General features: G+C 37.9%; 1 protein-coding gene across 4 annotated transcripts in view; it reads right to left on the reverse strand.

The window, feature by feature from the left end:
* Window positions 1–1,540: 1,540 nt before the first annotated feature.
* The window catches only part of ABCD3 (ATP binding cassette subfamily D member 3), an 82,375-nt gene continuing 68,856 nt past the window's right edge, over window positions 1,541–15,059 (reverse strand). For all 4 annotated transcript variants that reach the window (XM_047870649.1, XM_047870650.1, XM_047870651.1 and 1 more), the window contains 4 exons: window positions 14,577–14,696; window positions 8,244–8,348; window positions 4,972–5,028; window positions 1,541–3,009 (listed from right to left, as the gene is read on the reverse strand). In XM_047870649.1, the coding sequence (XP_047726605.1) occupies window positions 2,932–3,009; window positions 4,972–5,028; window positions 8,244–8,348; window positions 14,577–14,696 (360 nt within the window). In that variant the 3' untranslated portion in view covers window positions 1,541–2,931. The remainder of the gene's footprint in view (window positions 3,010–4,971; window positions 5,029–8,243; window positions 8,349–14,576; window positions 14,697–15,059) is intronic.

Here is a 15,059-nt window from a genome sequence, read left to right on the forward strand (position 1 = left end):
TACACTTTTAAACACCAATTTTAAAAGTGTGAAAATTACATAAGGAAATGATACAACCTATAGTATCACTACAGTTTTAAGTCAAATGCTAATCATTAGGAGAGGAGGAAAAAGGTGAAGGGTGGCAAAATATGCCGCTCCAAGACATGCTTACTTCGGCATAACGACAGTTCCGATCTAAAGACACAGAAAAAAAAAACAGGTACAAGAAGGGCACTTTGACTCTGCCCTTTTTCTTTCTGAAAACAAGCTAATATTTGTCCTCCCCATTCTGAAGATGTCCTCCCTCAACCAGAAGGAAAGTACCATCCTCATTCAAGGGCAGGATGTTGAGACTGAGAGAATTCTATACAAAACCTTTTTTCTTGGCTTCCTCACATAACTTATCTGCTTTTCCACAGCTGCCCTTCTTTGTTCAACCCAGTATCAAAGCCTTTAGGTTATGCCACGTCTTTGGGTCATCTCCTTATGAGGGCTTCTGTACCACCGAAAACTTGTATTAAATAAATGTTTCTTTCCTGTTCGTCCGTCTTGTGTCAACTTAATTCTCAGGCCCGGCCAAAAACCCAAAGAAGGGGAAGGTAACGTTTTTCCTGCCCTGCAGAGGCAAACCCTAGATACATGTTTATTCCATTAATGCATAGCAAACAACCTTAGTTGTTTACATCCCTATTTTCTGTTGTATGAAAACTAGAAGCTTGGTGTTAGAACAGAGTGATACGCTTGGTACGCAATAGTATGTTGCTCCTGGATAAAACTTATCCTTTGGCTTATTTTTCAGATTAAACTGCTATTTCCCAGTGCAGCCTATAGTCGATGTTACGAGGAACTATGATGAAAAAGATGTTCCCTGTTCAATCATGTTTTAGGAATGTTTGGTTTCTTTATTGTAGATCTTCTCAGAACCATCATTACGTTAATGTAATGGTGATTCTCCAGGAGAAGGATATTCCTCCATGCCTCAAATGGTGAGGCGCTTTAAAATGTTTGTTAAATTTTAAAAGGAAGACAAAATTTAAAAAAAAAAAACAATGGTTTTTTGATGGTAAACATCCATTACAGAAGGGATTAGGAGGCAGCTATTAGTAGGTTTAGGGTAATCTTGAAATCTGAAAATCTAAAATTTCCTCCGTAACTTAAAATCTTTCCCAGGACTGGTATCTTTTAAGGTCTCCTGGTTATGTGGCAGCATTTTTGAGGTACACTAAAGTTTGTAGTTTAACTTTTTTTTTTTTTTTAAGTAATCTCTACATCCAACGTGGGGTTCAAACTCACGACCCCGAGGATCAAGAGTCACATGCTCTACTAACTGAGCCAGCCAGGTGCCCTGATACACTGAAGGTGTTATGGTGGTTTTTCTAAAAGAGAAATTCATTCTGTTAAAATCAAATTTAACAAAACTTTTTAAAAGAGACATTGGGTGCTAAAAGAGATTTCTGAATGTCAATTTATTTTTGTGTTTTTCAAGTCAAGATTATATGAACTATGTACGAACTACCCAGTTTTTAGATAGGAGAATAAAAAGAACAAGCAAAGGTTGTACAGGATATCTGATTCTTTTTACTGAACAGAAAATAAGTAAGTATACAAGTTTGCCAAAGAGAGTGGTAAAAACTGAACGTTATGTATTATGGAATCAGTACATCAAGTTTTACTTTGGTAGCCGGTGATTCTCATAGTTAATTCTGCAAAAAACCAAAATCGGTTATACAGAAATAAGAATATAAAACGCCCCTTTCTAAACCCTAGTTTGATAAAACTGATTTCATATCTAGCTTATTGATAATATTCAGTTTCAGTTTTCCCTGTGCAAATAATACAAGTCGTTAATGTGGTTTGGTGAGCTGAAATCAATTTCTCTTAGGATAGTTCAACATAATAACCCAAATATAAAAAAGCTATTCAAGATTCACAGAGATAAACCAGTGCCTAAGAAACATAATTCACCCATGTGCATAATCATTTATAACATATTTCTCCAACATAAAATCACGGTCAAAGACAGTGATAACATTGCATACTCAGTGCATTACTTCCTGTAGTGCATTCCTATGGCTCATCCGGAGTTTAATGCCGTGTAACCACCATACTTCTAATGAATGGGTTTCTACCATACACAAATCCATCCGATTCTTTTTAAAAATCTAACACTCTTAAAGACCTTGAGCTTGATATATAAGGACTTTGTGTTTTAATATCCCAAACATTGGGAAGATCAGGTGTGAAACATAGTAACCACCCCTTGTAAGCAAGACTGCACATAAATTTTTGTTGTATCACCACAAAGAACCCTCAAAACAACTCAATACTGCAGATTGAGAGGGGCACATTTATGATTTAGCCAAAGAAAATTCAAATGGCTTTCCTGGAGTCAAATGTACCCCAAGACACATATACAAGGAATGAGTGTAGTGGTGGCAGCTAAAGAAATCTGCCACCGTGTAATAAATGCTATTATGCATTGATGTTGTACATTTTGATAATACACTGATTTGTTTCCCACTATCATGGAGCACAAGAAAATGAAACTCAAAACTATCTTGTTAGAACAGGATAAATGATGACCCCAGTTTTTAATAGGGTTCTTCACTGAAGGAAAAGATAGAGCCATCAAAGTCAAATTAGCTGACTTCAAATGGTTTACATCCCAGGATGAATCAGGTTACACTGATTTAAGCCCAATTTAATTTAGGCAGGTTTTTAACCACAAGAATAAGGACATTCTTAGTACATATTAATAATTAAACCAACATATACACAATTAGCAATCTCCTATATAATATTAATTGTAACAACTTGTTCTCAATCATTTCATAGCTAATTTGTTGCTTTGTTTAAAAACAAACAAGCTCAACTTTATTTTACAATGTACTGTATATTTCTAAGTGTGTTCTGTAATGAATTCATTGAAGCAGTACAGCTCTCTGGATTCTAAGAGCCAAACTCAACTGTATCTTCTGTTATCTGTTTGAATTCATAATTGCCTCTCCCATCCATATGCAGGTAGTACTGTAGGAAAGAAGCAGGGGAGAAAAATCAATGACTAAGAGAATTTCCTTTTTGTCAGCAATTTATGTAGAGGTTATTATGCAAGAGTACGATTGGGAATTACTTTAAGCTTTACTAAAACCGTCAAAAGTTTTATACACAGAAAGGTAATAAGACTAAATGAAGACGTCTTATCTTTTTTAAAAATAGCAACAATATAATTCTGCTTGGAGTGGATATAGTACTTTCCTTTATGAGAACTAAAATACCAGAATTCCTTATTATCTTGAAGGAACCAAATGTATAAGCCTCCTACAAATCAGAATGCTTCTGTAACTCCACAAAAACAAGGATCTGATCTTGGTTGTGTAAAAACACACTGATCAACAGGGCAGTCTTGAATACTTCCTTTATCTGGTTTCCTGGATCAGTGTGGGACCTCTAACTTAAGGCTTTTGTTAGTTCTTGGTCTTAGCAGAGGAGGAAAAGAGCTATACAGAGTTCCTATATACCCTATCCACTGAAGACACTTAGGACGGCAGTTACAAAGGCTTCTGTTTTATTTAGTGGCTTTTTATTTACAGAAAGGACTTGTTTTTCCGTCTTCTATGTTGTTATTTCTTAGCTATTGTGGCCTCTGACATCGTAACGTGTCACCCCTCCTTCACATAATCACTTCTTGATGTTTTGCTTGTGTGCACCACCAGAAAAAGAGGGGAAATCAAGCCCAAGTCCTCTCACAGCCCTCTGGCTGTAATGTTTACGAACCCCTGAGAAAACACAAAGGCCTGGACATTTTTTAAACTGCTTTGTTATTCACTTTCTCACTTCATTCATGAAAAAATGGTCAAATTATGTCATAAGATCATAAAAAGAATCTTTAAAAGTCAAGCAGCTATACAGAATTCCATTATTTTTCACAAAACACTTTCATAGAGGCTGTCTCTCTGATCCTCATGGTAATCTAGGAGACAGGAAGGCAAGGATAAGAAACTTTATTAATGACGGAAGCAACTGATGCCAGAAACAGTGGTGCTTAAACCCAGGTTTTCTGACTTTAAATCCCATGCTCTTCATTTGATCATTTGTACACAATCACATAAACCATAAGGTTCTTGGGGGTAAAGACAGTACTCTGTATCCCTCAAGGACATTTATGTAGCCCAGTACTTGGTGAAAACGCTGCTCCATGAGGTATGTATTTTAAGGCACAAGATACCCTATACCATTGTTCTAATTTTTCTCAAACCCGTTCTTCTACCTAAAACGTATCATTTAGGAAAAAAAGAAGGAAAAAGAGAAAAAGAAAGTAGGGAGGGAGGGAAAATGAATCAACAGGGTTTAGTTTGGGGTGTGATCACCTTACATCAAGAGCTGAAAAGAACTGCCACACCGAGAATGGCTCTGCTTAAGCACCAGAATAAATAGGGTATTGTACCAGTGCAAACCTCACGCAATCTCTGTGTAAATTATAGCGACTACTTAATGATTCTATTTTGTTACAGTGCAATGGTAAACATAGCCGACATTATTCAGTTTCCCCTTTGTAGCCATGATCTCACTAAAAATGTCCCTAAACCTTCTGCCATCTAATCCTCGAGACTCTTTCCCCTCCTGCCAATACTGGGTAGTGAGAAAAACTTTACTTAGCAATAGCTGTGATAAGGGTGTGTAAATTTTAGTCAGTTATTATGCAACAGTCATTTATAAAAACAGAGAACCACAAGTGGTTTTCTAGTATCTCTCAAATACAACGAAGGCTTGTTTATATGTATTAGAACTTTCAAAACTGACAACTACAATAATATTTAAGAAAAACCGATTTTATTTTATATACCTGAAATAGAATCACCTTTTGTACTTCAAGGTATGTATTTAAAAGGGAACATACACCAAGAAATCTAAAAGCATATAACCACCTGAATGCACATATTTAAATAAGATAAAATTCCCCTATACCATTCAATGTTAAGAAATACAAACCTCATGGTGTTTCCAAAGAGACTTTCTATGTGACACAGTAAAGAGGGTGATGCCGACCTAATAGAAAGAAAATGATTTAGGTTTACATCAATAACACAGAATCACAAATTAAAGTAGTATATATTTTTAAGCTATTAAAATGACTGTGTTCAGAAGCTATAGTTAAAAATCAATGTGAAAGAGAAAAAATTACAATGGACGCCGATGTTCAAGGTAACGCAAAGTACTGACCATTGACCACATAACAAAAACAAACAAATATCAATAAAGTCTTTAAAAATAAAAAAACAACAGGTACTAGCATTAAGTATACTATTTTGTATGGAGCAGAAAATATACATCCCAACACATTTCCTATTTTACTGCGAAAAATATATGAAAAGGGTACAAGAACAGTAAAAATGGCAAAAGGTCAAAATCAGGAAAATTAAATCTATATAATATAGTGTTGTCTACAGTACATCTGTTTTTCAAATACAGGATCATAATCCTTTATTGGAACCTCTGTTTTGGAATAGGTCTTGGAATTCAGATTTTGGAAAAGTAGTAGTATCATCACTGGAGGGTTCTGGGAAAGAATTCTGTAATTAAACACCATGAATGTTTCTGTGGCAGGATGTAAGAACACTGACATTGAGACGTCTAAGAGTTTAAATATCTTTTGTTAGTTCAGGCAAGGTTTGGCTACCCAGTTGAGCTTGCTGCAAAATAATGAAAAATCTTGTGGTTTTAAAAGGTTATTGGTTTTCATTTTTTTATTTTGTTTTTAATTTTTTTTGAGAGAGAAGGAGCAAGAGAACAGAGCAAGCGTGAGCATGAGTGGGGGAGAGGTAGAAGGGGAGGGAGAGAGGGAGGGAAGGAGAGAGGGAGTGAGGGAGAGAGAGAGAGAGAACGAGAGCAAGAGAGAGAGAATATCTTAAGCAGGCTCCACATCCAGCTCGGAGACCAACACGGGAGTGGGGCGGGGGGAGGCTCAATCCCACGACCCTGGGATCATGACCTGAGCTAAAATCAAGAGTCAGATGCTTAACCAACTGAGCCACCCAGGCGCCCCAAAAAGCTTATTGGTTTTTAAAATGTATATAAAGATTTAGACTGTAATAAAGATTAAAAACAAAACACTAACCAATATAACTACAGATGCTTTGGATCAGTAGTTCTCAACTGGGGACGGGAGGATTTTTATCCCTTAGAGGACACTTGGCAATGTCGTGGAGACATTCTTGACTGTCACAACTGAGAGAGCTACTGGCATCTAATGAATGGAGGTCAGAGATGCTGCCAAATATCCTATAACGCAAAGGAGAGCCCCCCACAACTAAGGATTATCCAGCCCAAAATGTCAGAAGAGTGGTGACTGAGAAACTCTGCTCTAGATCATGGTTTCCTAAAATGGATCTCTCAAAGCTGACAGAGATAAATGCCAGAATATCCAGAAAATTCCATCATGAGTTCTAATTTTATTTTCATTTTGATAATTTTTTAAAAATTAGCCTAAGTACATTCCAGATCATTTCGACATGAGATTTAAGTGCCCAAGTCTGGATTTATACTTCTGCTGGTACCAAGTGATTACTTAAAGTGACAGCACTTAAAACTTTTAATGTGCCGTGACTTTGGATGTCACGTGGAAAGGTTCTCAAATTGGTCAGAAACTGCATGACAAAATAAGTTACTAATAAAATACATTTCAGTGGTACAACATTTATTTAATCTTTGAGAGCTCACTTCAGAAATTATTTATTCTTATGATTCCACAATAATTGGATCAGATCTCAACTTAATGAAAGCATTCTTTTTGTTAGAATTGCTGAAGATACATAAACAAAATTCAAAATATAAGATCTGGACCTCAGACTGTATCTTTCCATAATTAAATCCTAAACCAGTGGTTTGGTTTCAGCAAAACAGTATTTAGAGGTCTCTTTAATGTTACCAAATTGAAACTCTGTTTTGTGTGTACTTAATTTATGAATTTACTAGTTTTGTGGCTGTAAATCAGCTCCAAGTTCAAGGGGCTCATACTTGATTTCATACTTATACGTATTCAATTGCTGTTATAGTAGTATAAGTTAAATTATCAACTGGGAGTCCCATAAGAATTTTTTTCTTTTAAATGGAATCTATGCTTTATAGGAGAATCACATCTTATGTGGGGACTTACAGCCTACAACTAGATGTAAGGGGAAGTCGCATGGTCGAAACTACCAGCCTCTAAATCATTGATCAAATGGACTATACCTATAAATACCTCCAATACCTATAAATCTGAAAGTTTATATGAACAAATACATAGAGAAATTATAAATGACTGAAACGGATTCAAGAATAGAAAACAAACCATTACAGAAATAAAATCAGTAATGAAAATCTTCCTACAAAGATGAATGTAGCACATGCATTCCTTTGTCATCATGCCAATGCTTCTCAAACCTTAATGTGCATTTGAGAATTTTGTTAAAATGTGGACTCTGACTTGGTAGGGCCAGAGAGTCTGCATCCTAACAAGTTCCCGGGAGATGCTGCTGCTGCTGCTGCTAGTACCAACACTGATGGGTAGGAATTCACACTGTAAATATGCGATATGACCTTTTATATGTACTATAAACCCCCAAAGAACAGCTACAAGTTGTTAAAAGACTCCTGTACTTCGTTTACTTACACAATGCTGCGAATGGTTAGGATATACTGCTAGTAACCACTCAATAGTTACTTAAAGAAAAGGCTACCAAAAGGGGCGCCTGGGTGGCTTGGTCGGTTGGGCGTCCGACTTCGGCTCAGGTCATGATCTCACGGTCCGTGAGTTCGAGCCCCGCGTCGGGCTCTGTGCTGACAGCTCAGAGCCTGGAGCCTGTTTCCGATTCTGTGTCTCCCTCTCTCTCTGCCCCTCCCCCGTTCATGCTCTGTCTCTCTCTGTCTCAAAAATAAATAAACGTTAAAAACAAAACAAAAAAAAAAAAAAAAAAAAAAAGAAAAGGCTACCAAAAGAAACTTTGGTAAGAAAGTTGGAAGTAAGTTTAAATATACTATTTGTTTCAAATCTAAGATACGGCTAAAGAATTATATACAGAAATCATTTACAATTCTTTTTCTTTTATTCATATCTACTAATTATCATTTGAAATCTTTATTACAGGGGATACATCCTTCTTTGATAGTAATTTCGTTACTTAATAACTTGAAATCTTCTCTTTGGACAGATATTTCGCTGGACACAGAGTACACAGAGAAGAATGACACAAACCCTAAAACTGAGAACCTCAAGTGCTTACCTTTCGACAATGACTGTAAATGTAGCCTTCCACATCCACACTCACAGCACTTGTGCATTCGTCCAAAATGGCAAACTGGGGTTTATGATAAAATAACCTTGCCATCTGAAGCACAGAAAGAAATATTTTGTGTAATCACAACATGCAAAAACTAGTAAGCTCAACTAGATTTACACTTAGTCTTGTAAAAGAAGTACAAAAATTATTTTAACTCAAAAAATGTTTTCCCAAAACAGAAACAATATCAAAAAACCTGTTTTTACTGTCTTCCCAAACAAAGGGGAAAATGTAACACATGGGAAATACTGTTAAGAGTTCATCAAAACATTTAAGCTGTGATGTGAAATGAAGTTGAGTTTTAAACTATCAGAGAAAGTTCTCTAAACAAGATTAGGGGGTATATATTGTAACCAAATCTTGGAATTCAGACTCTAGATGGCTCAAGTGCAAATATGTGTTTACTTCTAAATATTCTGTTACCTTAGTCATGGCAATTGATATTAAGCCGCCAATTACTATTTCCATCAATTATTTTTGAGTGCCCCCGTTTTATATCCCTGAGGTCAGTACTGGGTGTGCTCATTTTTTAAAGGCTCTGCAAATTTTGTAAGTAAAAATTAACATCAAGATCATTACAGCTTCCATTTCTTTGATTGGCAAAAATGCTGAACATTTGCTCATTTATTTTCCATACGTATTTTATTTTCTGGGAATTATTTACCCTGATCCTTTGTCTAACAGATATTCCAACTGGTCATCAGCCCCCAACAACGATCGCCATGTTGCAAGACCAATGGACACTTTTCCATCCTTACCCAATTTATCTTCTCTGCTACATGCAACTCAGATGACCACTTCCTCCTTCTTGAGAAAGTAACAGTGAAACCATAGTCTTAACGTTTCTTCTCACTTCTTAGGCTGCTTCCTCAGTTTCTTTTCCAGCATTTTCTTTTCTGCTGGACCACTAAGTGTTGGGGTTCCTCAGGGCCAATTCCTAAGTCCTCTCCTCTTTTTCCTACATTGTCTGAGTGACCTCATTGAATCTCATTATCTCAAGTATTATTTACATTTGTAAACTCTCAATATGTATCTCTTGCCCATCCTTCTCTTCTAATTACGAGACTGATATATAAATATCTCTCTTTGATATTTCTACTTAGTTATCTGATTTTCCCCTTAAAATCCATTCATGTACTCCACCCCCATCTTAAACATTTCAGCAAATCACACTATCAAACAGCTGCTCAACCTAGAAGGCCATGAGTCCTCCTTGATCTTTCCCTTCTTCTCCTTCCTTCCACATTCCTACCCCTCATTTTTTTTAGTCCATTCGAGTAAGTCCTTCAGTCTTTTGTAGTCCACTCACTTTGCTGCATCTCCAAAATCATGCCCTCAGCCCAGAATACAATCCTCTCCTGCCTAGAGGACCACAAATGGCCTAGTTCCTCTTTCACTCCTCTCCAATCCATTTTCCCTGTAACTAGAAGGATTCTTCAGAAATGTAAATCCAAGAATTTCACTCTTCTGCTTAAACCCCTTCAACAACTTCTCACTTCACTAAGAACAAAACCCAAACTCCTTAGCATGGCCCACAGACCCTGCATAATCGGATTCCTACTTACTTTCTAACCTCCACATTCTGGCCAAGGTATGACCAGGACACAAGGTGTCTAAGGCCAGAGAGGCTTAGCACATGTCATTTTTCTTATGTGTCAAACACCGCACCGCACTCTGCTTCTCGCATCTTTGAAATTTCTGTTTAGACCACCTCCTCAAACCTACCCTGACGCCTGTCCCACAATCTAAGCGGGTCACTCCTTAACATCTCTGCAGTGCTTCATAGGTTTTGAACTGTGTGTTGTCTTCTTTGTCTACTCCTCTAGGCTAATATATTTGCATAAGCAGAGATTATTTTAATCACTACTGTACACTCGATATTTGCATGAAGGAAACATTTAAATATTTGATAAATTAATGGCCAGAACATAAGCAGCTCTCTTGGGGTTTGTATCTAGTTGATGAGGTGAGGAAGGGGAAGCATTAAGTATAGACTATGAAGAAGTTCAGCTGTGCAGAGAATGAAAGGTACAGACGACAGAGGTTAAGGCTGAGTTTGCCTTTTAGATCAGGGAGACCTGGAATGTCTTTCTGAAAGAGAAGGACCAGAAGAGATTGAATACAGGGTGTGTGTCTGCACATGTGCATAACCGAAGGAAAGAATATGATAAAGTCAGAGGAGAGAGGGTCCAAAAACATGGAGACACTGAGCTTTTCTCAAGAGGAAGGATGACATAGCCTCCAGACAGAATGAGGGAGGTCAGGGCAGCCTAGTGCAAGCTCAATGAAGAGGATTGGTTATCTAAAGGCATTCCACAAATGCCCCTCCTCTGTGTCCCCATGGAAGTCTCTGCATACCTACCTCACCACACCCAGCACATCGTGTAGTGATTTTCTCACATGTCTCTCTCCCACTCCGCCATCAGTACTTGATCCCACAGTACGAGATCGTGACGTGAATAAGTCCATGACCCCTGCCACCTGAGCTGGACATGCCACCGCCTACGCCTCAGTGGTCACCTTCACCCCCAGCCTTGTGTGGCAGCACACTTCACTGTGCTATAGCTCACCTTCCTTCAAACACGGGGTGCTCCGCAGTTCCTGCCCCAGGGGACTTGTGAGAATTGAATGGAGAGGGCTTAGCCTACCGCTATCATCTATTAAGCACTCAATAAAAATGAGCTGTCATCTCACTGACATAACAGCTTCTCTTTCTCCTCTGAGGAGAAGTTGAGCTGTTCTGCAGAGAGACATGGAGTAGGCAATGGGGTAGAAAGCCTGAGATTGGTAGTTTATAAATGATACTCATGGAAAATAAGAGAGAGGGGCAAAAGTAAGTAAATGATCGCCCGACCATGCTGTGAGCCCCTGGAAGACTGGAAGCCATGAAAGCGTGGCGGTACCAACCCCCGTCACTCTGATCTTTCAGCTGTGCTCAGGAGCCTATGTACACAAACGCCAACGCAAACAACTGCTCTTGGGCTGAGGCTGAGGTAATAAGAGGAAACAGAAAGTGGGAAAGGAAGTTAAAGGGAAGGGATCATTTGTTCATTCCTTTAAGAAATATTACCTGAGTACGTTCTATGTGCCAGGACCTGGATTATTAAGTTTGTACTGGACAGAAAGGAGGCAGAGTCAGAAGGAGACTTATCAATCATAAGAAAAGGGAGGGGTCAATATTCAAAATATCAGGGTGTCTGAAGCAAGGAGACAGTTGCCAATTAGGTAAAAGAAAAAGAATTGCAAAAATGGATTTAAAAAACACTAAAAATTTTATGACAATGGTATCTCTGGTAAGGGGGGTTTTGGCCCTTCTTTATACTTCTAAAAATATTCCAACTTTTCTATCATACATACTTTTTCATAATTAAAAAAAAAACTTTACTAAACAGGAAGAACAAGAATAGAGGAGTAGGAAAGATAACTATCAATCAGAGAAGTAAGATATTGCAACTTACGATACTGGGTAGAGCAACCCTGGCTGGTAATGGCTGGGCCCAAACAAGTGCAGGGCAGGTAAGGAAGATGTTACTTGAGACTGTGACAGACAGTGAGAGAAGGGAACTGGACAGACAGTCCACCTGGACACTGGAGGCTGTATCACATATTGGTCAAGAGCAAGAATTCTGGGGGCGCCTGGGAGGCTCAGTCAGTTAAGCATCTGACTTCAGCTCAGGTCATGATCTCACAGTTCATAGGTTTCAGCCCCATATTGGGCTCCACGAGGACAGTGTGGAGCCTGCTTGGGATTCTTTCTCTGCCCCTCTCCCACTCTCTCTCTCAAAAATAAATGAATAAACTTAAAAAAAAAAAAGATCAAGAATTCTGGTGTCAGACCCACCTGCGCTTGAATCTCCGTTCTGCCACTCAGTAGCCTGCAAGGCTTTCCCTTGTCTGTACCTTAACTGACAGGGTTGTCAGGAGAGTTAGATAGAGTTTGCCATGCAAAACCAATCCTTCCCTCGTGTTATCCCAGTGCACCTTCCTTACAGCTGTAACTGAAGACTGCCTTGTGTGTGAGATAGCTGAGAATATCTGTATCTCCTCACTGAATTATCAAGGGCAGGCACCTATCTCAGTGCCTGCACAGAGTAGATTCCCAGCTAATAGTGAACTCTGTGAAAATTATACCATAATTAAGGTTTTTTTCACTAAGATCATGGAATAATAATCTCATTTCCCTACATTTATACTGACATTTTTCAAGGAACTTTTAGAAATGTGTTCACCAGACCTCCCTTTATTCAAAGGTATTATTCCATTCCCTCAAATTTAAATGTGACTTTCCTTACCCAAAAGTTCTTTTGGTTCATCTGTTTATACCAACAATCACTCTTACAGATTCACTGTTTGGGGTGGTTAGACATTTCAAGCTTATTACTCCTAAAAAATTATAATTTTTATAACTTATAAAAATTATGTCCTCTCTTCCCTCAATTGTTTACTTTGAGAATTTTCAAGCCTACCCAGAACTGTAGGAACAGTAAAGTGACCACACAAAAACTCTTCGCCCAACTTCACCAACATCAACATCTGTTGCATTAGCCTTCTCTCTCTCCCCACAAACCTTTTGAAGGTAGCAAAGCAATATGCTCGGTTTTAAATTTCACAGTCAGTTCTGCAAACACTGGTCTACACAGAACACACCTGCCAATGGCTTGGTCGTGCAGCCCTGTCATGAGTAAGCTCCTCCATTTCCCAACCAACTCTAGAGTGGCTCATCTGGTTTTATTTTATTTTTTAATTTTTTTTTCTAATATTTATTTATTTTTGAGACAGAGAGACAGAGAGACAGAGCATGAATGGGGGAGGGTCAGAGAGAGAGGGAGACACAGAATCTGAAACAGGCTCCAGGTTCTGAACTGTCAGCACAGAGCCCGACGCAGGGCTCGAACTCACAGACTGTGAGATCATGACCTGAGGCGAAGTGCGACGCTTAGCCGACTGAGCCACCCAGGCGCTCCAGAGTGGCTCATCTGGTTTTACAGGGCTCCTTCTTTGGCCCTTGTCCTCTCCCTAACATATTCTCTTACTCCTCCAGACCTTGAACTTCTTATCTTCAAAGAAGAACTATCCCTTCTGTACCCTACACATAGAGTTCTTAGTTCAGCACATTTATTTTTCTTTCTCTGGATTTATACTGTGTCCATTTGTGAATCTTGACTTATCCCTCCATCTTCTTTGAAGTCATGGTAACAAGAATTTAAATTTGCTCTACTGACTTGCAGTTATTTCTATAGTCATCTACTAAATTGATTCCAGAAACCCCAATCACTTCAAATTCTCACTCCTACCACCCAATTTCCATTTTGAGTGTGGCTGACATCTCTTTTCTTTTGTTTATGACTCATTCTTCACTCTATCAATTAATCTTATGCTATAGCACTAGCCAGACAAATCACTATTAAGTTCATATAGAATGGGTATGTTTTGGGAAAAATAATACGCAGTATCAGGGAATAGGAGGCAACAGAAAAGGGAGAATAGAATCTAAAGATAATGAGTAAGCAATTCAGCAATAAGCCATTTCTTTTACTGTTTTTCCTTAGCCACAGTTCTAATTTCCACAAGGTTAACACACTGGAAAAAAAATTCCTCTGGATCTGCGCAAACTATGGTATGCAGGGTTAGAAAATGACTCTTTAAAAGTTATCCCTCTTAACAGAGTACTCAAGGTATCACTCTTAATATGCAGTGTCCTGTAGTCAAGTTTGATCAGGAATAAGTTTAGACAATCACAAAATTAAAACAGTTCCTTGCAAACCCTTCTTCATATTAGGAAAATGTAAGAAATCTAAATAATTTTGGGTAGCAGATACTGAGCCCTGAAACCAGGACACATATAATGGTAGAGGGAAGGGCAGGAACAGAATAAAGTGGGAACAAAGTTAGAGTGGATGATTTCTACTACCTTCTGATATTTCAGAAAGAACGGCTTCAGTGAGAGGTCAACAGGAAAAAGATATAAGACATCTCAGACTACCATATAACCCAGGATCAATGTGATGGAAAGTTTCCCCAACTTTAATTAATCCCCAATGATTTAATAGTAATATAATTAGAAACTTTATGGATTTTTCAGACTTCTAAATGTACATGCAAGTTATATATTTTCAAGCATTTCTATTATCATTTAAACTAATCCATTCAACAATACTTGCTAAATAAAAGATTAAGATAAAACTGTGCACCTTGATTAATCAAAATATTGGACTGTAAGAGTGACCCTAAGCAATCAGTTGCCCTGTCATGCAATGTAGTCCAAGAATAACTTACCGCCATTCTTTGTTTCTCTCCACCACTGAGGACATCCATCCAATCCTGAACACTGTCCCAGCCTCCTTCACGTTCAAGGATATGACCCAACTGGACATTATCTAAGTATTCCTTTAGTACCTTTCAGCAAAATGATTAAAGATTAAATCACATTTAATGTAAACCAACATTCTCTAGCTTGCTTTATTTTTTAAACTAGAATTGCTGTAATTCTACTGCCAATATTACTTAAAGGGGCACATTTCACAAAAGAATGTGGCACAAAGATAGCCCTAAATCCTTTACTTCCTATCTATGCTAACTTTGACATATGTGGTAGCTTAAAGAGAATAACACTATTGCATATAATTAAAAGACAAGGGCAATGAAAAAAAAAAAGTAATAGTTTAAAGACAAGGTTAAATTCACCAAACCATATTTAAGCAAAGTAGTTAACATCTTACCTCAACTTGGAAAGTTATCATTAATGACAAGGTTTTAGAA

The sequence above is a fragment of the Prionailurus viverrinus genome, chromosome C1, assembly GCF_022837055.1.
Source record: "Prionailurus viverrinus isolate Anna chromosome C1, UM_Priviv_1.0, whole genome shotgun sequence".
In the NCBI taxonomy this organism is placed as follows: Eukaryota; Metazoa; Chordata; class Mammalia; order Carnivora; family Felidae; genus Prionailurus; species Prionailurus viverrinus.